At 43.3% G+C, this 24,902-nt stretch overlaps 1 protein-coding gene across 1 annotated transcript in view; it reads left to right on the forward strand.

The window, feature by feature from the left end:
- The window catches only part of LOC143984086 (class I histocompatibility antigen, F10 alpha chain-like), a 123,197-nt gene that overhangs the window by 33,688 nt on the left and 64,607 nt on the right, over window positions 1-24,902 (forward strand). Inside the window, exon 2 of the mRNA XM_077484407.1 lies at window positions 14,619-14,879. Within this exon, the coding sequence (XP_077340533.1) occupies window positions 14,619-14,879 (261 nt within the window). The remainder of the gene's footprint in view (window positions 1-14,618; window positions 14,880-24,902) is intronic.

Genomic DNA, 24,902 nt, shown 5'->3' on the forward strand with positions numbered 1-24,902 from the left:
TCTGCCTATGTAAACAAGGCAGACCGCTGTTCTGTCAGAGAGGAAAATGTCATCAGTACATTGAGAGTGCATTTTTTTTAGCACTGATCACTGTATTAGTGTCACTTAGTGTACGATTTGTCTGCCGCAATGTCGCAATCCCCACCAAAAGTTGCTGATCACCACCATTACTATTAGAAATAATAATTCCATAAAGATATCCCATAGTTTGTAGACACTATACCTTTTGCGCAAACCAAACAATATACGCTTATTGGGATTTCTTTTTACCAAAAATATGTATGGGCCTAAACTGATGAAGAAATTAGATTTTTTTACATTTTTTAATTAGCTATGTTCTATAGCAGAAAGTAAAAAATATATATTTTTTTTTTTTGAGAATTGTCGGTGATCAAATACCACCAAACTAAAGCTCTATTTGTGGGAAAAAGTACATACATTTTATTTGTGTACAATGTCACACGACCGCACAATTGTCAGTTAAAGCGACGCAGTGCCAAATCGCAAGAAATGACCTGGTCATGAAGGGGGTGAAACCTTCTGGGACTGAAGTGGTTAAACAGAGCACTAGGGCCCTACATCCCTCCATGTATTGTTATTGTCTCTGATGATAGGACGTGCCCTTCATTCTCTCATATTAGATTTTCCTTTTTCATTATAACAATCTTGAATGGGGGATCATATCGATGTTCTGTATTCTTCAGGTAGGCGGCATTTCTTAGCCGCTTTGGCACTAGAGCATTTTTTTTTTCTTGCACACATGTAAAAGTCTACAATTTTGGTTATAAAATTACTTAAAACCTTCAGAACATTCTATATTTTCTGAAAGCAGAGACCTGTAAAACAAAAAGATATTTGCTGCAATTTTTTTACATTGCATTAATATTTGTGCAACTGTTTATTAAGTGCATATTATCAGGAAAAAAATATAATAAAAATTATTTTAGTGCAAACACACACAATATAATGATGATCTCAGTGTCTAAAAGGCCTAATTGTACCGCTCAGCGATCCGGACAAAATGAAGTTCCCAAAAAAATATATATTCAGAAAGCATGTATGATGTATGATGTATGATGTATAATGTATAGGACGTAAATCTATGTACATAAAAGCAGCCGCTAATTAAAACAAATATACACATAAGTAAAAAAAAATCCTTAGTCCATATAGACCAGGGGTGTCCAAACTTTTTTCAAAGAGGGCCGACCATTTTGCCTGACATTCTTTGAACCATTAACATTAAATGCAAATGAACTAATACACTGTCCAAGGGGAATTCTTGTGCTTTTGTGGCTGTGTGGTGAAGAGTCTAAGGATGAGCTCGGCGTGAGATTTGGATGTAATGTATTTATAGGCGTATAACGCTCAACGTCACTTTAAAAGGGAAGCTTCAAATACAGAGACGGAGTAATGATTTTTCTGGGTCTAAAATAAGGTGTGTAGGTTTTAGTTAGAAATATAACTAGCCTGTAAAAGTAGAACCAAAGGTGAATTTATTAATTTCAGAGTAAGCTGTTAAGGCAGTTACAGTGGAACCTTGGTTTACGAGTAACGCGGTTAATGAGAGCTTTGAAAGACTAGCAACTTTTTTTTTTAAATCCTGACTCGGTTTGCGAGTGTTGTCTTGCAAAACGAGCAGGATTAAAGCCAATGGGGTGTGCAGTACCACATTTGGCCAGAGGTGCGAGAGTTTCCGAGTGTTTTGGGCCCTCCCGAGGGTTTCCGAGTTCAGCTGAGCTGTCCATGAGTATTTCTGAGGCGCTCTGACGCCCCCCCCCCCCACCTCTGGACACATGCGGTATTGCATGCAATAGAAGTCAATGCGGAACAAATTATCTTTGTTTCCATTGACTTCTATGGGGAAACTCGCATTGATATGGATCCTGGAATGGATTATGTTCCACTGTATACAACAAAAACACAGGAAATTTCCCCAGGGGTTTTTTAGCAGCAAAGAGTTGGTGTAAAGATAGTTGATGTAAAAAATAATTTATTTGACAAACAATAGTAATTCCAAATGAACAATAGTACATCATCCATATAGGTAGTGCGACAATTACAAACATGGAACATCACTCATAGTAAAAAACTCTATGTACAGACATGGTTTGCCAATTGTATTCGTAACATATGTATCACCATGAAAAACCCAATGCATTTCGACCCTTGCGATTTCCGGTCTCTTCAGGGGGATTTATATTCTAGGAAAATGTCAAAATATCTAATTAAAGACTTTGGACAATATAAAAATATATATAGGTATAGTTTTTCAAATTAAGCAAAAATATGTCTCCATGCATATAGAGATATAGTTACCAATGGGTACATGAGGACATGAGGATGTGTCGCATGAACCGGCATTGCAGGATTATAACCATCCAGTGATCCCATCGCTGCCACATGTTCCCCCCGTGCCCTCTGGGTGGGTGCATAGTCCACTGAGCTTACAGGGGGCCACGTTTTAGGACCCAGAGAGGAGGATGGGGGGTAAAACACCTGCAGATGGACATGCAAAAAACTTTTTGTAAGTCATAATTAAATAATATTAGGCTAAACACCCGCTTCTTTCCCCCTTTAACACGTGTGAGCCCCAATACGAGCCAAGACATACTGCCAATTTTTGGAGAAATCAAAATGCAGGTATTTTTCCTTTAGCCACCCTTGAGGTGACAAAGGGACGCATACAAAGCGTAATAGCCTATAATGAAAGGCACCTGCATTTGAGCTCAGACAAGTGGAATCACTGTTTTGAGCATAGGAGTATATTCCTTCCTCTTGGGGTGCAAAAAGTTACCTTCTTCTCCCCCCCTCCATCTTTTTTATGTAATTGATGGCATTGTATATTCCCTTGGCTCCTATGGTCCTTTGTAAATCATTTTATTTGTACTACTTGGCATGCATTGCAGTGTTCTACTTTCTCTCCATCCCCTTGGTGCAAACCGCTCTATTCAGCCCCGTGTCACTGGGGGGGGTGCCCCTTTTCCGCCCCGCTTCCCGGCACGGTGGGGAGACGCAGATGTCATCTGCGATTCTCCCCAATGTCTGTTTCCTTTACAGTTGAGTCCTTTTTGGGCCACTGTGGGGGGCTTTCTCCGTGCCGGCGGCATTCTGTGATCGCCACCAGACTGTCGGTGACGTCGCGCTTTTGCGCCGGAGGCGATGGCTTAGGCCAGAGCTTACGCCTTCCGGAACGCCGAGGGGACCATGCGGACGACGCCCTTTTGGTGTTGTAGACCTGTGGGGTCCTACACCTGCAGACAATGGACAAATCATGCAGATACTTTAAAATTCCACAGCTCCCAGGAGATCCTGAGGTGTTCCCTGGTAGTGCTGTCATACACCAATACAAGACTGATGGAGTGCTTGGTAAGTGTAGCTTTTGGAATGATTTTGACTGGGTAATCCTTGTACTTATGCGACACCCATTCATTTACTAACATTACTACTTTACCTACACAATATTACTTTTCAGTAATATAACTAGAATCCTACTCCCTCACTTTATGCAGACAGCATTCAGTGTCATATCACTCATGTTTGGCACCTTGATCCATTTCACTTTCACCCTCTTATTCAACTTGTCCACCTTTTTTTCTTTTCTCCTTCTTTTTCTTTCTTTCACACATACACACGCATGCACCATTATATATTTTTATATATTTTTTCATTACTTTTTTGACACTTCCAATTTTGTTGTTTCAGTTCTTTTTTTCAGTAGTTTGGTTTTGTTTTCACTTTCACATCCCTCTTGCCCCGTCATCGGTGTACTTCACATCATGCATTTTCACTTCACCCATCACATCTCCACACCCTATCCCTCACCCACCTTCTTTTACTGTCAGCCAATCCCTTTGATAATTAATATAACTAATGAAGAAACTACGCCATGCTATATATAATTAGCTTAATTCTTTTACAATATGAATTCATTAATTACCAAGTAATAAGCCTATAACTGCCAAGCACTTCTATATACTCCCTCTAATATTATTTAATTATGACTTACAAAAAGTTTTTTGCATGTCCATCTGCAGGTGTTTTACCCCCCCCCTCATCCTCCTCTCTGGGTCCTAAAACGTGGCCCCCTGTAAGCTCAGTGGACTATGCACCCACCCAGAGGGCACGGGGGGAACATGTGGCAGCGATGGGATCACTGGATGGTTATAATCCTGCAATGCCGGTTCATGCGACACGTCCTCATGTCCTCATACACCCATTGGTAACTATATCTCTATATGCATGGAGACATATTTTTGCTTAATTTGAAATACTATACCTATATATATTTTTATATTGTCCAAAGTCTTTAATTAGATATTTTGACATTTCCCTAGAATATAAATCCCCCTGAAGAGACCGGAAATCGCAAGGGTCGAAATGCATCGGGGTTTTTCATGGTGATACATATGTTACGAATACAATTGGCAAACCATGCCTGTACATAGAGTTTTTTACTATGAGTGATGTTCCATGTTTGTAATTGTCGCATTACCTATATGGATGATGTACTATTGTTCATTTGGAATTACTATTGTTTGTCAAATTATTTTTTACACCAACTCTTTGCTGCTAAAAAACCCCTGGGGAAATTTCCTGTGTTTTTGTTGTATACTTATGGGTTATGCAGCTTTGGGGGCTCCCTTATTGTGTTATTTTTTCTTTTTTATATGTTCCACTGTATAACCCTTCTCAGTTTTATTTTTCTCATTGTCACTTGTGTCCTATTTGAGAGATGTCCCTTCACTTCATTCCCTATAGCCAAAACAGAAAGAGGAAATCCCTGCAAAGTGAGGGAATCCCGGTTTGTCAGCAGAACTTGTGTCCCCCTTGGAAGATTTCCCCTCTATTCCTGTTCTGGTGACAACCTAAAATTTGGGATTTTCTTTAACTTTTGGTGAAAACAATAAACAGGGCAATTTGAGAGGGTGAATCTCCGTGATTGGGACACAGACAGCAATAAAAACCTGACAGGAGTTCTAATCCCTCCCCAACCTATCCAAAACTAAAATGTTTTGCCTTTAGTTACCTTTTGGTAAGGGGAGACATTTTTTGCGATACGGCACTGGTTTGATTTGACTGACAATTTCACGGTCATGCGATGTTGTACCCAAACAAAATTGATATCTTCCCCCCCCCCCCCACAAATAGAGTCTTTTGGTGGTATTTGATCACCTCTGCAGTTTTTATTTTTTGTGCTGTAAACAAAAAAACAACAATTTTGAAAAAAAAAAAAAAATTTTACTTTTTGCTATAATGTCCAAAAAAATAAATTAAAAAAAAAAAGGTCTTCCTCAGTTTAGGCTGATATGTATTCTTCTACATATTTTTGGTAAATAAAATCGCCATAATCGCCCGACGTACAGCTACGAGTATAACTGCGGCCGCTGGTCCTCAAATAGTTAAAGAATATTCAACCCAAACCCTTGTTTCCAGCTTTGGATAGAGGGGGTGAGGATTAGAATGTCTGGCAGGTTCCCCTCACCACATTGTCAGGGGGACTGGAAGATTAGATAATCCCTCTAACTGAGCCCTGAATAGTAAGAAAACCCTGACAGGGGTTCTAACCCTTATTTGCTTGACATAAACTGTAAACATATACTGTATATTTAGATGTGTGTCAATGATTACATTGATTGTCCATAGAGCTGCACGGTTCTGGATAAAATGAGAATCACAATTATTTTGCTTACAATAAAGAACACAATTCTCTCACGATTCTGAAGAACTTTTTTATTTTGAAGATTTACAACCCCTGAACATTATATTATCTATCAAGATGACAATAAAATAAGACATAATACTCTTTTCTTCAATTAAACAAGATGGCTGAAAAGATAATAATGTATCTGGGAGGACACACAAAGGTGAATATACACCTCCTATAGACCAGATGATAAACACATTTGGTGCCGCCCTTTACATGAATGAAAAAAAAAAAGTCCTTGTGTTGGATGAATAAAGTCCTTTGTGTGACCGACTGTCATGAACTGATGATCATTTCTTAATGCAAAAGCCCCCTGTGACAGTTCGATGTGTCAAAACAAAGAAAGGGAATAATATGCAGCATTCAATTATAAACACTTGTGCCCAAAGTGTTGCACAGAGCTCCTTATCTGTGATATCCCTGCACCATTCTATACACTCACCAGATAGTAAGACATTACAAGCCTTAAGTCATCGCCATAGAACCTGGTGACATCATATCCAGAACTGTAGGGGGTTAGGAGGACTTCATGAGGAAATGACAATAGATGGTCTATTAGGCTGATCCCTGATCGTGCATGCTCATGAAATGCATCAGAAGAGACCTACACACTGACATCATTGCCACCACGACCTCGTGGTAGGAGTGGCAGCCATCTATTGCCGGTTCCTCGCAAAGTCCTCTTAACCCACTGCAGTTCAGGATATGTCCTCACCAGGTTCTATGGCGATGGCTCAAGGCTTGTAATGTCTTACTATCTGGTGAGTGTATAGAATGGTGGAGGGATATCACAGATAAGGAGCTCTGTGCAACACTTTGGGCACAAGTGTTTATAATTGAATGCTGGATATTATTCCCTTTCTTTGTTTTGACACATCGCACTGTCACAGGGGGCTTTTGCATTAAGAAAGGATCGTCAGTTCACAGCAGATGGTTACACATAGGACTTTATTTATTTATCTAACACAAGGGCTTTTTTTCATTTATGTAAATCACTGCACCAAATTTATCATATGCTTCTCTCCTGTCCTTGAAAATATAATTTGCTGAATCATAGGAATGCTGAATTAAGATTGTGTGGGGGGAGGGGTCGAATCAAGATTGCGATCTTTTAACAATAAATTGTGCAGCTCTAGGTGTCCATTAGGCCTTAAAGTGGTTATAAACCCTAACAACCAACTTTGACCTACAGGTAAGCCTAGATTAAGGCTTACATGTAGGTCCAAGAAATATCTTCTAAACCTACACGGTAGGAGATATTTACCCAAAGACAGCCACTGCTGTCTATGCATACTAGCTCATTATGCCTTGGCCTTACGGGGTGTGCTTTTTAAAAAAAAAAAAAAATTGTTGCCTTTACTTCTTCTTTAACCACTTCAGCCCCGGAAGAATAAACACCTTAAGGACCAGAGGTCTTTTTACAATTTCGCACTGCGCTGCTTTAACTGGTAATTGTGCGGTCATGCAATATTGCACCCAAACGAAATTTGCGTCCTTTTCTTCCCACAAATAGATCTTTCTTTTGATGGTATTTGATTGCCTCTTTGATTTTTATTTTTTGCAATATAAATGGAAAAAGAGCGAAAATTTTGAAAAAAAAAAAGATATTTTCTTCTTTTTGTTATAAGAAAAATCGAATAAACTAAATTTTAGTCATACATTGAGGGCAAAATTTATTCAGCCACATGTCTTTAGTAAAAAAAATGTCAATAAGCATATATTTTTTGGTTTGCGCAAAAGTTATAGCGTCTACAAACTAGAGTACATTTTCTGGAATTTACACAGCTTTTAATTTATGACTGCCGATCTCATTTCTTGAGGTGCTAAAATGGCAGGGCAGTACAACCCCCCCAAAAGACCCCATTTTGGAAAGTAGACACCCCAAGGAAATTGCTGATGGGTATGTTGAGCCCATTGAATATTTATTTTCTTTGTCCTAAGGGATTGAATAATGACAAAAAAAAAAAAAATTTACAAAAAGTTTTCACTAAATGATATATTGCTCACACATGCCATGGTTATATGTGGAATTGCACCCCAAAATATATTCCGCTACTTCTCCCGAGTATGGGGATACCACATGTGTGGGACTTTTTGGGAGTCTAGCTGCGTACGGCACCCCGAAAACTAATCACCACCTTCAGGATTTCTAAGGGTGCAAATTTTTGATTTCACGCCTCACTACCTATCACAGTTTCGAAGGCCATAAAATGCCAAAATAGCACAAAACCCCCCCAAATGACCCCATTTTGGAAAGTAGACACCCCAAGCTATTTACTGAGAGGCATGTTGAGTCCATGGAATATTTTATATTTTGCCACAAGTTGCGGGAATATTACAAACTTTTTTTTTTTTGCACAAAGTTGTCACTAAATGATATATTGCTCACACATGCTATGGGCATAAGTCAAATTACACCCCAAAATAAATTCTGCTGCTTCTCCCGAGTACGGGGATACCACATGTGGGGGACTTTTTGGGAGCCTAGCCACGTACGGGACCCCGAAAACCAAGCACTGCCTTCCGGATTTAAATATAAAATGCTACCAAAAAAACTGTTCGCGATCGCAGGGATCAGGCCTGACTCTGCGATCGCTGCAGTTATGTGTTTAGTGTTTTGTAAGTGACAGTGATCGATCGATACTGCACTTGGGTGGGCTGGGCGGGGGGGGGCAAAACGCAGGTGCCAGCAGGTATCTGGGCTGATCCCGCTAACAATGCTTTTTTTTTGGAACCCTAAACTGCTGGGGACGCTAGTATAGATCTGATCAGATCAGATATTGATCTGTTCAGATTCTATACCACTATGGGAGGTTTATGCTTTACGTGTGGGTGTTAGCGGTACTGGCACTAACCTATCGCTGCCTGGGGTGATGCAGACCCTGACCCTAAAACCTAATTGATATCGCCCGCCGGGTGATCAGGGGGTCAAACCTTTATTGGGTAATAAATGGTGGGTGCCCTGATGCGATAAAAAGCAAACTAACCAGAGTCACCCGTAACACTTATACGGTGATCACTGGTGAAAGGGTTAACTAGGGGCAATCAGGGGGTTCAAATTTTTATTAGGTAGTATATGGGGGTCCCTGGCACTATATAAAAACCTGACGGGGAACCTAAATAACTAACTGGCTAACCAGCGTCACCAGTGACACTTATACTGTGATCGCTGGTGAAAGGGTTAACTAGGGGCAATCGGGGGGGTTAAACCCATTATTGGGTAGTATATAGGGGGTACCTAGCGCTATAAAAACCTGGCGGTGAACCTAAAAAAAAAACTAGCTACCTAGCGACACTAATGCAGCGATCAGAAAAATGATCGCTTAGTGACACTGGCAAAAGGGGGTGAAAGGGTTAACTAGAGGCAATCAGGGGTTAAAACCATTATTGGGTAGTATATTGGGGTACCTAGCGCTATAAAAACCTGGCGGTGAACCTAAAAAAATAACTAGCTACCTAGCGACAGTAGCGACACTGATGCAGCGATCAGAAAAATGATCGCTTAGTGACACTGGCAAAAGGGGGTGAAAGGGTTAACTCTAGGGGCAATCAGGGGGTTAAATCGGACCCCCCACCCGCTGGAAGGCAGGCACGTACATCTACGTGCTTGTGCCTGCCTGTGCCATTCTGACGACGTATATTGGCAATACGGCGGTCCTTAAGTGGTTAACCACTTGCCGACCAGCGCACGACGATGTACGTCGACAGAATGGCACGGGCAGGCAAATGGGCGTACATGTACGTCCCTTTAAATTTGCCGCCCTGCCATCGGGAGCGCGCCGCCGGCGGCGCGCTCCCGTGCTGGTCGGGACCCCCGTGAGTCCGGTCGCGGGACCCGCGGACTCGATCACCGCGGGCATCCCCGTGATCGTCTCACGGAGCGGCCGAATGGAGAAGTGCCGTTGTAAACAACATTTCTCCATTCTGCCTAGCAACTAGTGACGCTGATTTCTGCTTCATGTGATTGGAGCAGAGATCAGTGTTCACTAAATGAAAAAGCCCAACCCCCCCACAGTTAGTAACACACCCTAGGAACACTTAACCCCTACACTGCCACCCACTGGTTAACCCCTTCACTGCCAGTGTCATTTACACAGGAATCAGTGCATTTATATAGCAGTGATTACTGTATAAATGACAATGGTCCCAAAAATGTCCGATGTGTCCCCCACAATGTCGCAGTCACAATAAAAATCGCTGATCGTCGCCATTACTAGTAAAAAAAAAAAATAATAAAAAATTATTAATAAAAATGCTATAAAACTATCCCTATTTTGTAAACGCTCTAACTTTTGCGCAAACCAATCAATAATCGCTTATTGCGATTTTTTTTTTTTTTTTCTTTTTTTTTTTTACCAAAAATATGTAGAAGAATACGTATCGGCCTAAACTGAGGGAAAAAAATGTTTTTTTATATATTTTTGGGGGATATTTATTATAACAAAAAGTAAAAAATAATGCGTTTTTTTTCAAAATTGTCGCTCTATTTTTGTTTATAGCGCAAAAAATAAAAACCGCAGGGGTGATCAAATACCACCAAAAGAAAGCTCTATTTGTGGGAAAAAAAGGACGTCAATTTTGTTTGGGAGCCACGTCGCACGACCGCGCATTTGTCAGTTAAGACGACGCAGTGCCGAATCGCAAAAAGTGGTCTGGTCTTTGACCAGCAAATTGGTCCGGTCTGAAGTGGTTAAAGGGGTTGTAAAGACAATTTTTTTTTTTAAATAACAAACATGTTATACTTGCCTCCACTGTGCAGCTCGTTTTGCACAGAGTGACCCCGAACGTGCTGTTCTGGGGTCCCTCTGCGGCTGTCTCAGCTCCTCCCCACAAGAACTAACCACCTTCATGCAAACTCTCTCACATGGTGGTTAGTTCTTGCGGGAGCGCTCCCTTAATACGGCCGGCGCCTATAGCTGCTCACTGTATCACTTGGCCCTGGCGCACCTTGTCATTGGATGTGATTGACAGCAGTGCGAGCCAATGGCTGCGCTGCTTTCAATCCATCCACTCTAGCCAATCAACGGCCAGGCTGAGCTGCGAAGAGGACATCGGGGTAGGGTTGCCACCTTTTCTTCAAGCCAAACCCGAACATTTTCGTGGCACACAGCAATTTTCCGTAGTACACGATATAGGATTGTAAAATACCTTGGGTTACCCAAAAAGAGTAGTAATAAGGTGTGCTACGGTGAACAGGGGCTGTGGCCAAATTGCATTAACAGTGAGTGGGGGTGGGGGGGGACTTAAAAGGGCATGGTTAAATAAAACAAAAGCATTAGTGTACCCATAAAATATGATTTGATTAATAAAAGAAATGTCAGTGAAAATAGCCTACCTTAAAAGTGGACAGAGCAGATGATGGTGTCAGTAGGGCAGTGGACAGTGTCACCCAGTGAGAACTGTATATATGGATGGTGTATGTATAGTATATGGTGGGGGGAGGGGGGGTGTATGTATAGTGTATGGTGGGGGAGAGGGGGGTAGTATGTATAGTGTATGGTGGGGAGAGGGGGTAGTATGTATAGTGTATGGTGGGGGAGAGGGGGTAGTATGTATAGGGTAATGGTGGGGGAGAGGGGGGTAGTATGTATAGTGTATGGTGGGGGAGAGGGGGGTAGTATGTATAGTGTATGGTGGGGGAGAGGGGGTGGTATGTATAGTGTATGGTGGGGGAGGGGGGGTGTATGTATAGTGTATGGTGGGGGAGGGGGGGTGTATGTATAGTGTATGGTGGGGGAGGGGGGTGAATGTAAAGTGTATGGTGGGGGAGGGTGTGTATGTATAGGGGGGTTGTATGTATAGTGTGTGGTGGGGGGTGTATGTATGGTGGGGGAGAGGGGTGTATGTATAGTGTATGGTGGGGGGGTGTATGTATAGTGTGTGGTGGGGGGAGGGGGGGTGTATGTATAGTGTATGGTGGGGGGTGTATGTATAGTGTATGATGGGTGGAGGGGGGTGTATGTATAGTGTAGATGGGGGGGGGGGTGGAGGGGGGTGTATGTATAGTGTATGGTGGGGGGGTGTATGTATAGTGTATGGTGGGGGGATGGGGGGGTGTATGTATAGTGTATGATGGGTGGAGGGGGGTGTATGTATAGTGTATGATGGGGGGGTGGAGGGGGTGTATGTATAGTGTATGGTGGGGTGGGTGTATGTATAATGTATGGTGGGAGGATGGGGGGTGTATGTATAGTGTATGATGGGGGGGTGTATGTATATTGTGTGGTGGGGGGGGTGGAGGGGGGTGTATGTATAGTGTATGGTGGGGGGGTGTATGTATAGTGTATGGTGGGGGGGATGGGGGGGTGTATGTATAGTGTATGATGGGGGGGTGTATGTATAGTGTGTGGTGGGGGGAGGGGGGGTGTATGCATAGTGTATGGTGGGGGGGTGTATGTATAGTGTATGGTGGGGGGAGGGGGGTGTATGTATAGTGTGTGGTGGGGGGGGATGTATGTATAGTGTATGGTGGGGGGATGTATGTATAGTGTATGGTGGGGGGGGGTGTATGGTGGGGGGGTGTATGTATAGTGCATGGTGGGTGGAGGGGGGTATATGTATATGATATGGTGGGGGGTGTATGTATAGTGTATGGTGGGGGATGGGGGATGTATGTATGGTGGGGAGGGGGTGTATGTATAGTGTATGATGGGGGTGTATGTATAGTGTATGGTGGGGGGATGGGGGGTGTATGTATAGTGTATGGTGGGGGGATGGGGGGTGTATGTATAGTGTATGGTGGGGGGATGGGGGTGTATGTATAGTGTATGGTGGGGGGATGGGGGGTGTATGTATAGTGTATGGTGGGGGGATGGGGGGTGTATGTATAGTGTATGGTGGGGGGTGTATGTATAGTGTATGGTGGGGGTGTATGTATAGTGTATGGTGGGGGGGTGGGGGAGTATGTATAGTGTATGATGGGGGGTGTATGTATAGTGTATGGTGGGGGGATGGGGGGTGTATGTATAGTGTATGGTGGGGGGTGTATGTATAGTGTATGGTGGGGGGGGGTGTATGTATAGTGTAAAGTGTGTGGTGGGGGGAGGGGGGTGTATGGTGGGGGGGGTGTATGTATAGTGTATAGTATGTGGTGGGGGAGGGGGGTGTAGATTGGGGGAGGTGTATGTCTAGAGTATAGTGTGTGGTGGGGGGGGGGGGTGTTGGTGGGGGGTAGTATGTCAGTGTATGGTGGGGGGGAGGGGTGAGAATGGTGGGGGGGTGTATGTATAGTGTATAGTATGTGGTGGGGGAGGGGGGTGTAAGATTGGGGGGAGGTGTATGTATAGTTGTGGTGGGGGGAGGGGGTGTAAGGTTGGGGGGAGGTGTATGTATAGTGTATGGTGGGGGGAGGTGTATGTATAGTGTGTGGTGGGGGACGGGTGATGTATGTATAGTGTATGGTGGGGGAGGGGGGTGTAAGGTAGGGGGGGTGTATGTATAGTGTGTGGTGGGGGGAGGGGGGTGTATGTATAGTGTATGATGGGGGGGTGTATGATGGTTGGAGGGGGGTGTATGTATAGTGTGTGGTGGAGGGGGTTGTATGCATAGTGTATGGTGGGAGTTGTGTTTCTTATAGTGTTGGTGGGGGGAGGGGGGTGTATGTATACGTGTATGATGGGGGGGTGTATGATGGGTGGAGGGGGGTGTATGTATAGTGTATGGTGGTGGGAGGGGGGTGTAGTATAGTGTGCGGTGGGGGGATGTATGTATAGTGTATGGTGGGGGGATGTATGTATAGTGTATGGTGGGGGTGTATGTATAGTGCATGGTGGGTGGAGGGGGGTATATGTATATGATATGGTGGGGGGGTGTATGTATAGTGTATGGTGGGGGGATGGGGGATGTATGTATGGTGGGGGGAGGGGGGTGTATGTATAGTGTATGGTGGGGGGATGGGGGAAGTATGTATAGTGTATGGTGGTGGGATTGGGGGAAGTATGTATAGTGTATGGTGGGGGGATGTATGTATAGTGTATGATGGGGGTGTATGTATAGTGTATGGTGGGGGGATGGGGGTGTATGTATAGTGTATGGTGGGGGGAGGGGGGTGTATGTATAGTGTATGGTGGGGGGATGAGGTGTATGTATAGTGTATGGTGGGGGGTGTATGTATAGTGTATGGTGGGGGGATGGGGGTGTATGTATAGTGTATGGTGGGGGGGTGTATGTATAGTGTATGGTGGGGGGATGGGGGGTGTATGTATAGTGTATGGTGGGGGTGTATGTATAGGTGTATGGTGGGGGGGGGGGTGTATGTATAGTGTATAGTGTGTGGTGGGGGGAGGGGGGTGTATGGTGGGGGGGTGTATGTATAGTGTATAGTATGTGGTGGGGGAGGGGGGTGTAAGATTGGGGGGAGGTGTATGTATAGTGTATAGTGTGTGGTGGGGGGAGGGGGGTGTATGGTGGGGGGGTGTATGTATAGTGTATGGTGGGGGGAGGGGGGGTGTATGGTGGGGGGGGTGTATGTATAGTGTATAGGTATAGTATGTGGTGGGGAGGGGGTGTAAGATTGGGGGGAGGTGTATGTATAGTGTGTGGTGGGGGGGAGGGGGTGTAAGGTTGGGGGGGGTGTATGTATAGTGTGTGGTGGGGGGAGGGTGTATGTATAGTGTGTGGTGGGGGGACGGGGGATGTATGTATAGTGTATGGTGGGGGGAGGGGGGTGTAAGGTTGGGGGGGTGTATGTATAGTGTGTGGTGGGGGGAGGGGGGTGTATGTATAGTGTATGATGGGGGGGTGTATGATGGGTGGAGGGGGGTGTATGTATAGTGTGTGGTGGGGGGAGGGGGGTGTATGCATAGTGTATGGTGGGGGGGAGGGGGGTGTATGGTGGGGGGTCACCTTATTTCTCAGGATATATTATATGCTGTGTGATATATAACCATCTGTGTATCTTTCTCTCTATCAGACAGTCACTCTCTGCGGTATTATCTCACTGCAGTCTCCTCTCCGGGATCCGGACTCCCTGTGTTCTCTATAGTCGGATATGTTGATGATCAGGAGATAGTAAATTATAACAGTGACACCCGTCAGTTCCTTCCCAGGACTGAGTGGATGAAGAAACTGGGATCTGATTACTGGGAGAGGGAGACACAAATCAAGCGGGGCGGTGAGCCTGTTTTCAAGCACAATGTACAGACAGCGATGAGTCGATTCAACCAGACTGGAGGTGAGAGAATTTTTACACTCTGATGGATTTGATGATAAATATAAACCAAAGTTCTATTTAATATTTTTATGTGCAAAACAAAGTCCCTCTGCACAGTATATATAGAAGGTGAAATGAGTTGAGTGCTGGAAGGTCACCATTCCATTATAGTCAGTATGATGTCTGTACGGCACTCACTAATGTCCCTCAATGTATTATACACAGCAATGATCCCACATGGAGTGTTGTGATGTCATCACATGTGCCGTGTGAAGATTGCGGTTATTGGTGGAGATGAGATTCAGGTTTATCATTAATTCACAGCAATTTTCAGGGTTATAATTGGTTCAAAAATTGCAAATTTTTGCCCAAAAACCTTTAAGGCTCCGGGCACATGGGCTTCAAAAAATGCTGTTTCTATGGGAGTTTTACCTGTAGAAGCAGCTCAGTGTCACCCGATGTTTCCTCCACATTGGGACCATTACAGGTGTATTTTAACCACTTGCTTACTGGGCACTTAAACCCCCTCCTGCCCACACCAATTTTTAGCTTTCAGCGCTGTCACACTTTGAATGGCAATTGCGCGGTCATGCTACAGTCTACCCAAATTACATTTTTATCTTTTTTTTTCCACACAAATGGAGCTTTTTTTTAGTGGTATTTAATCACCACTTGGGGTTTTTTTTTTTTGCTAAACAAACAAAAAAAGACAGATTTTTGAAAAAAAAAAAAAAAGTTTCATAGTTTGTTATAAAATTTTGAAAACTGGTAATTTATCTCCTTCATTGATATTCGCTGATGAGGGTGCACTGATGGGCACAGATAAGGCGTTACTGATGGGTGTAACTGATGGGCACTGGTAGGTGGTATTGATAGGCAGCACTGGTGATGAGGCATTGATTGGTGACACTGTGGGCACTGATAGGTGGCGCTGGTGGGCACTGGTAAGTGACATTGTGGGCACTGATGGGTGGTACTGTGGGCACTGGTAGGTGGCACAGAAGCCTCTGCAGAGGCTCTCCAGATCGAAACTGCTGTCCCTCTCACAGCCACCAATCGGCTTTTTATTTTTTCTCTCCTCACACTAGTGCCACAGTACCAGCATGAGGAGAAAAAATAGCAGATTACCAGCTCTGTTTACATCACATGATCAGCTGTCATTGGTTGACAGCTGATCACATGGTAAGGGGTCGGGATCACGGGGGCGCGCAGGCCACGCAAGCACAGAAGGATGTCTATGGACGCCCTCCTGGCAAATTAGGTCCACGCTGTAGCCATCTTTCGGCTATAGTGCGGACGGGAGGTGGTTAACCGGTTCCCAAATGGCACCTGTATAAATAAGTCGTCAGAATGGCACGGCTGGGCAAAGTAACATACCCATATGTTGCTTTGAATTTCCTGCCGTGCCCACACGGGCCTGCCGCGAGCTCCGTGAATGTGCCCGTGGGTCCCGCGGACTCAATCACTGCGAGGATACCTGCAATCATGTCACGGAGCTCAAGAACAGAACCGACGTAAACAACATCTCCCTGTTCTGACTAGTGACAGCACACTGATTGTCTGCTCCTTGTCATCGGGAGCAGCGATCAGTGTGATGTCACACACAGCCCATCCCCCAGACAGAAATGCGGCCCTAGGAACACTTAACCCCTCCCCGCCCCCTAGTGGTTAACCCCTTTACTGCCAGTGGCATTTCTACAGTAATCAATGTAATTTTATAGCATTGATTGATGTATTAATGCCAATGGTCCCAAAAATGTGTCAAAATTGTCTGATGTGTCTGCCATAATAAAAATCGCTGATCACCGCCATTACTAGTAAAAAAAAAAAAAATATTAATAAAAATGCCATAAAACTATCCCCTATGTTTTAAACACTATAACTTTTCCGCAAACCAATCAATCGCTTTTTGTGTTTTTTTTTTTTTTTTACCAAAAATATGTAGAAGAATACGTATAGGCCTAAACAGAGGGAACCAAAAAAAATTTTATACTTTTTTGGGGGATATTTATTATAGCATAAAGTAAAAAATAATGCATTTTTTTCAAAATTGTCGCTTTTTTTGTTTATAGCGCAAAAAATAAAAACCGCAGAGGTGATCAAATACCACCAAAAGAAAGCTCTATTTGTGAGGAAAAAAGGACGTCAATTTTGTTAAAGCGACGCAGTGCCGAATCGCAAAAAACGCTCTGGTCGGGAAGGGGGTAAATCCTTCCGGGGCTGAAGTGATTAAGCTCAATCCTACTGGTTTGCGTTTCTGATTGGAGCTTTCTGGCAGAAAAAAAATGCAAAACTCTGAAACTCATCTAAGCTTTGTACAAAAAATGATCTATATGGATGTTTTTTTCTGCCAAGGGACCTGGCTTTTTTTAAGCCCAGTGTGTAATGGAGCCTAAGGCCGCGTACACACGGGCGGATTGTCCGCCCAACTAAGTTCGTCAGACAGTCTGACAGACAGTCTGTCGTACTTTTGAATGAACGGACTTGACCACACACGATGAACGAACAGTCCGCCGAAAACTTGCGCGATGACGTGTACGTACGACGGGACTAGAAATTCGACGTCCAATACACTGCAATGCAACCTTCGGCCGTGTAAATCCTTTCTGAGCATGCGCCATACTTAGTCCGTCCAACTTGCCTACTCACGAGCGGACTGTCCGCTGAAACCAAGTTTCGACGGACAATCTTACGGAAATTCTGAAAGACTTAGTCCGCCAGACTGTCCGCTGAAAAAGTCCGCTGAAGCCCACACACGAGCGGATTGTCCGCTGAAACAGGTTTCAGCGGACTAAGTTGGCCGGACAGTCCGCCCGTGTGTACGCGGCCTAAGACTTACTGCCAGAAATGAGGAACATCCCATAATGATCAACTGAAACAAATAATCTGAAGGAATGGATAATCTGGCCCCCTCACTATAAAATGGTGGGATCACAGCAGCCATATTGTCAGTGTGTGTTTTTAGGGGGGAGTGACAATTCTGTATAAGGACAGATTCATCAATAATGGATGTACATATGTCTACACATGTAGTTACTACATTTCATTTTGTGTATGGGTTTAGATGGTTTAAGCGGAATTTCATTTTAAATGGTGACTGCATGTACACAGAGCAACACACATCCCCTGTGCCTGTTTGATTGGTATAGGATACAGATAATATGGCAGCATACCTCCTTACTTTAGCACTTGAGAAACTGTATGATACAATAGAGATCTCCCTATGAATAGTGATGGATGTGATCCGGGATAACAGGTCCTGTTCTAGTAAAACCCGTCAGCTGCACAGGACAGTTATTACATAAACAGATCCCAGCAGACAGGAATCTCAGTACAAAACATATTACAGCGCACACATTCAAGAATGACATTTCCTGCAAGGCTAGTTAAAAACACCTGAACATATTCAAAAAATACAGGGAATCCCAGTGACAGCAGACATTTCCTTTATATCAGTGATAGGGCAACAGCAGATCTCTAGCTGCAGTAGAACTACAAGTCCCAGCAGGCATTGCCATCTCCCTGGTGACTTTCTTCCCTCATTGAGTGTGGGGCAGTGATGGGATTTGTAGTTCCCCAGCAGTTGGAGCTGTGCTGTGTGAAGGATCCTGTCACTGTACAGATGTAAGTGGCCAGTGCTGTGTGGAGGATCCTGTCACTGTACAGAGGTAAGTGGCCAGGAGATGAGCATTACTCCGACTCCATGACTTCTGACATCATAAGATCAGACTGAGGATGAGGGATGACAGATATAGAAGATATCGGGGTTAGAGGTCAACTGATATGGGTTTTTCACTGGCCGATGCCGATATTTAGAAATCACGGCGGCGATGGCCGATATATGATGCCAATTTTTTTGGGCCGGTATGTTAGGCCGATTTTTTTTAATTTTTTTTTTAATTTCATAAAATCTAACAGACACCTTTCCCACTGGGGTGTTTTTCAGGAGCTTTTGGGCTAAAAATAGCGCCTGTAAAGTGCCTGCAAAACGGCTCCCCTGCAGTCTGTGTCAAAGTCCAAGTGCTTTCACACGGAGGCGATGCGCTGGCAGGATGTTAAAAAAAGTCCTGCAAGCAGCACGTTTGGAGCGGTGTATACCGCTCCTCCACCACTTCTGCCCATTGAAGTGAATGGGTACCACTGCCGAAGCGCAGGCAATGCGATTTGGCAGCGGCGCTTCACTTTAACCTCTTCCTGGGTTATAAGTGCCCCGCTAGCAGCCGAATAATGCCGCTAAAATGATGGTAAAGCGCCGCTAAATCTAGCAGCGTTTTTACCGTCAACACCTGCCCGCTACAGTGTGAAAGCAGCCTTAAGTAATCAGTGATACAGCAAATTTCTTACATTTAAACATTTATTAAACAAAACAAACCTCCAATCCATTCACTTGTATGTATAATTTAGATATAAAATTTAAAAAAACTATATATTAAATACACAAAAACAGGTAATCAAAACTTTTGGATGAAAAAATTGGGCTAACTTACTTTACTGTTTTCATTTTTATTTTTTTAATCATTAGTGTCTTTTTTTTTAAAAAAATGCGTTTGAAAGACCTCTACGCAAATGCTGTGTGACAGAAAATATTGTAACAACTGCTACTTTATTCCCTAGGGTCTCTACTAAAAAAAATATATAATTTTTGGGGCTTCTGAGTGATTTTCTAGCAGAAAATACTGGATTCTTACTTGTAAGCAACAAGTGTCAGAAAAGATTTAATCTTTAAATGGTTAAACTGAGAATTCCTACACACAGAGTTGAGTTCATTCAGAAGTGCAAACATTGTATCTCTTTAGAGTCGGTTCACACAGGGCCAACGCGACTTTTGGAGGCAACTTGGACACGACTTGGGGCGACTTACAACATGACTTTAGGTCGCCCCAGGCCAGGCCAATCAGAGAATGAGCTCTCAAAGTGGAACTCCACGCCAAGTTATTTTTTAAAAAAATGGCGTGGATTCCCCCTCCGTGAGCATACCAGGCCCTTGGGTCTTGTATGGATTTTAAGGGGAACCCCACCGGACAGTACCAGGCCGTGTGCCCTCAACATGGGGGGATTATTGCTTTGGGGAAGGGGGGCGCCCTGCGGGCCCCCGCCACCCCAAAACACCTTGTCCCCATGTTGATGAGGACAAGGGCCTTTTCTCGACAATCCTGGCCGTTGATTGTCGGGGTCTGCAGGCGGGGGACTTATCGGAATCTGGGAGCCCCCTGCACCCCCCCACCCTATGTGAATGAGTAAGGGGTACATCGTACCCCTACCTATTCACCTGGGGAAAAAGTGTAAAAAAAAAAAAACACTACACAGGTTTTAAAAGTAATTTATTAATCTGCTCCGGGAGCGTCGGGGGTCTTCTTCCGACTTCTCCCGGTGTCTGGCCTCTTCTCCCGCTCTCCGGCGTCTTCTCCCGGGCTCCTCCGCTGTCTTCTTGGAGCTCTTTTACTAGCGGAGGAGCCCGGTCTCCTCTGTCCTCTGTCCTTCTTCTCTCTTCTCTCACCTTTTCTTCTTCCGATGTTGACACGGCGCTGTCTTCCTCTGTACTGGCTTGTGCGACGTGCGCGGCGACTTATATAGGTATGGGGCGTGGTCACCGGGTGATGTCACATGGTGACCCCGCCCCATACCTATAAAAGTCACCGCGCACGTCGCACAAGCCAGTACAGCAGAAGACAGCGCCGTGTCAACATCGAAAGAAGAAGGAAGGACAGAGGAGACCGGGCTCCTCCGCTAGTAAAAGAGCTCCAAGAAGACAGTGGAGGAGCCCGGGAGAAGAGGCCGGACACCGAGAGAAGTCGGAAGAAGAACCCCGACGACCCCGGAGCAGATTAATAAATTACTTTTAATACCTGTGTAGTGTGGTTTTTTTTTTAACACTTTTTCCCCAGGTGAATGGGTAGGAGTACGACGTTCCCCTTACTCATTCACATAGGGTGGAGTGGGCCGGAATCTGTGACCTGCCTAGAAACTGAATTGGGCAGCCAAGTTTGTCAAAGGCAATCAAATGAGCTGGGGTTGGTAACAGACTTGATGGCACCTTGGAGGTACCTGGAACAGCAGGGGTCCCATGATCGGGCACCAGTAGGTGGTATGTGTTGAAGACTGACATGTGGCACAGGAAACCTCATAGGGATCATAGCCCCCCCAACAGGGCTGATAAAAAATTGCAATAAATAACAAAAAAAAAAATGTAAATAATAATAAAAAAACACACTGACACTGTCCCCACACACCCTCCCCCTTAAAAAAGAAAGCATTGTAAAAAATAAATTATAAACATTCATGAACTTTTGAACAGAAAATAAAAAGCGAAGATAAAAAAAAAAAAAATAAATATATATATATATATATATATATTTCTTTTATCTTAACTTGCAAAGAATAAGTACATTAAAAAGGTAAGATAAAAGAATATAACTAGTACATACATATATTATATATATGTACTTAGATTGTTTTATCTTACCTTTTTTTATGTACTTATTTTTTGCAAAGTTAAGATAAAAGAATATATATGTATGTACTAGTTATATTCTTTTATTTTACCCTTTTTTTATGTACTTATTATTTTTTGTAAAGTTATCCAAAGGATTAATTAGCTAATCAAAAAAAACCCACTGGATTAATAAAAAAAAAAAAAAATCATCTAGTTGATGACTAATTGAAAAAATAATCGATAGATTCGTCGACAGACAAACTAATCGTTAGTTGCAGCTCTAATATATATTATATAATGTGGTACAAGTTGGTTGCCAGTGACATTCGTGTAAAACAGACTGAAAATGTGTCAGTAAGTGAAATGAAAAGAGTCACCTGAGGCGTAGCAGGTAATTATAAATATACACTCAGGCCTCAAACCTAAAAACAGGTGAGGTAAGATATCAGAGTAGTGAAATGTAAAACGTATGTGGAAGGAACGTGCAAAACTTGCCACCGCAAAAGTCAATTAAAAACGTTCATCTCAAGCCGTTCATATATATAAACGTAATTGGTAACCCAAGTGACGGTGAAATGCCTTTAACCCTAATATAGCCATGTAGTGATGAAAAGTAGCTCATGGAAAACAGTATAACACCTACCTGAAACACGTTGGAGCTTGAAATAAGATGTGAAAACCCCTGGTTCCTGACCAACACGCAGTGAAACCTGCCGGATATGTAGAAATGAAACAACGTAACGAACGGAACATGAACATACCAAAGCTATCCTTCTAAAACAAATGCTAGAATATGAACAACACAGGTTTTAAGAAATGAAACGCAACATAACTAAGAGAAAATAGACTCCCGGTGGAGGTGGTCCAGACACCATGTACCGTGTGTACCTTACCCAGCTGACCGTGGGGTGCCTAGGTGCAATCTGGTAGGTACTCCTGACACCCCCTCCCCCAGTGATGCGGATAAAAGTGCACTGGCCGACAGTAGAAACAAAAGGTGGTGAGTGGCGAAAAGCAAAACCTGAAAGAAATGAGCGAATGATGTGCGAGTGATGGATGAGAGGCCCTGTCATCACAAGAGACCATCAAAACTGATCACCCCCATGTTACCCATGAAACATGACATGTAAGCTAGCGATGGTGTCACACTGTGATACCTGATGGGAGAAACCTTAGCCTACCCATGACTGTGACCAAAAACAAGTATGGTGAATAATAATAAACCTATCTGTGAAAAAAAAAACCTGAGAACCGAGAGAAAAATATGAACCCCCCGGGCACTGAATGTCACGCAGAAATGAGCACTACAAGAATCAAAAAGACAAGAAAACAAGAGGCTCCCACCTGGCAATGAAAGAAAAAGCCTAGAGGATGATAAACATGAAGTCTAACAGAACCAACCAAGTCTCATGTGACACACTCCCCGCAACCCCCTTCCCCTTCTTCTTCTTTTTTGTGGGGTATCACAAACTCCATAATATTACACACAACCGGGAAAATGACATCACCAAGCAAACCATTAAAAAAAAAAACACCTGAAATGCCACAACCCGCCATGCCTCAGCAACACCCAGGAAACATCTGAAAGAAAAAGGGGGGAGGGGGGCGAATCATATATCTGTTCCATAAGTAAATACACATGCAAAACTGACAGTTACCCCCACCTTCTAAGAAAACATGGTACAGCTCTCAAAAAAACACACATTTTTAGTTATTTTTTCTACATTTAGTTTACACGTGTTGGGAGTGGAGGGCCACCCTGAAAAACAAAAGTACATAAAAAAATTAGCAAAAAAAAATTTTTTTTTTTTTTTAAAACTTACCAGAAATGCCTGTTGCTAGACATATCGTCCTAATCTGCCTCTTCCTCCTCCGCGGTGATCTTATTTCTTCTCTCCTCCGTGCGGCGTCTTCTGGGTAATGGGTCGCTCTGTGTTCTGGGAAATGTGTGTCCCAGAACACAGCGCGCCCCATTCACAAAGCGTTGCGTGACTCACGCATGCACAGTAGGAAACGGGCAGTGAAGCCGCAAGGCTCCACTGCCTGTTTCCCTTAATTGAAGTGGTGGCACGGGGACCCGAGAGCCGAGGAATGGGTCGGCCTCGAGCGGCCGACATAGCGGGCGCCCTGGACAGGTAAGTCTGCTTATTAAAAGTCAGCAGCTACAGTGTTTGCAGCTGCTGACTTTTAAAAAGTTTTTTTTAAAGCTGGCCCTCCTCTTTAAGTAGCCAGTGGGCGTGAAATGACGAAATGCACAGCATGTCTGAAACAATGCTGTGTGACGTAATACAATCTTTGGCATTTACTCATGGTATAAGTCTTTATTCTAAATAAAAAGTGTCATTGAGTGACTGCTGCGAGTGGCAGTAACCCTAAGCCCCTGCAATACCGGGATGAGTCTGAAATGATGATGTGGTACCTGTAATCCCATAACCTTCTGTGACATATTTAATATTCCTCCCTAACCAGACACAAAAATATGAGGCAGCGTGGTGTCTGCATCCCCTCCCCAACCCGTATGAGCATGGCATGATACACACACTATTAGACAAAAAAGGAGCTGCGCTAACCAGTGACAGCACTCAAATACTCGATAAAGTACAAAAGTGCAAATAGTGATATTAAAGTGCCAAATAAATAAATAAAAAGTGAATAAATAAATATATATGGTGATGGAGTTGATTAGATTAAATATAAGCACCTAATTGAAAAAACAGCACCCGATAATAAAACTATAAGGTGTATAACTGGAAGTGCAAACCATAAGATCAATGAATGTAAATCAATGACGAATAAAATAAATACCTGCATATAAGTAATACAAAAAATTGTAATCATTTAATAATAGTCCATATAAAGTCCCGTGATTTCTTAACGCCAGGGTGACACCCAAATTTCCACAGAAGAAAAATTTGTGAACCACCTCCACCATGTGTAAACTAGGTGGTCCCTTATTATAGGGGGCCACACTGCGTGTATGGCTTTAACCACAGCCAGGGATGGTGATGACGCCAAAATAAACTCATCAGCTTGACAGGGTCATCCACAATTGGAAAGCCACACTTAAAATCAGGTTGGTATTCAAAAGGTTTCCCAGCTCCCAGGGTTAATTCATATTAGCAAAATTACGACAGGATTCCCAAAAGATAAAACAAGCTCACATAGCGTAAAACCCTTTTCAGATTTATTCATATACAGACAAATATACACTTACGAAACCGTGAATGGAATCAGCATAAAAATGATGTGAGCCGGCCGCGTCGCTCACATCCCATAGCTTCCAGGACTAAGCATATAGCTGTGATGCCAGAATGTCGCTCCTCCCTACGCGTTTCGTCATCAATAGGACATTGTTAACTATTATTAAATTATTACAATTTTTTGTATTATTTATATGCGATTATTATTTACTTTATTCGTTCATTGAGCTTATGGTATGCACTCCCAGTTATACACCTTTATAGTTTTATTATCGGGTGCTGTTTTTTCAATTAGGTGCTTATATTTAATTTAATCAATTCCAACACCATATATATTTATTCACTTTTTATTTATTTATTTGGCACTTTAATATCACTATTTGCACTTTATTGAGTTTGAGCACTGTCACT

The sequence above is a fragment of the Lithobates pipiens genome, unplaced genomic scaffold (assembly GCF_037356315.1).
Source record: "Lithobates pipiens isolate NorthernLeopardFrog02 unplaced genomic scaffold, aLitPip1_a1.2 Scaffold_1, whole genome shotgun sequence".
Taxonomy (NCBI): Eukaryota; Metazoa; Chordata; class Amphibia; order Anura; family Ranidae; genus Lithobates; species Lithobates pipiens.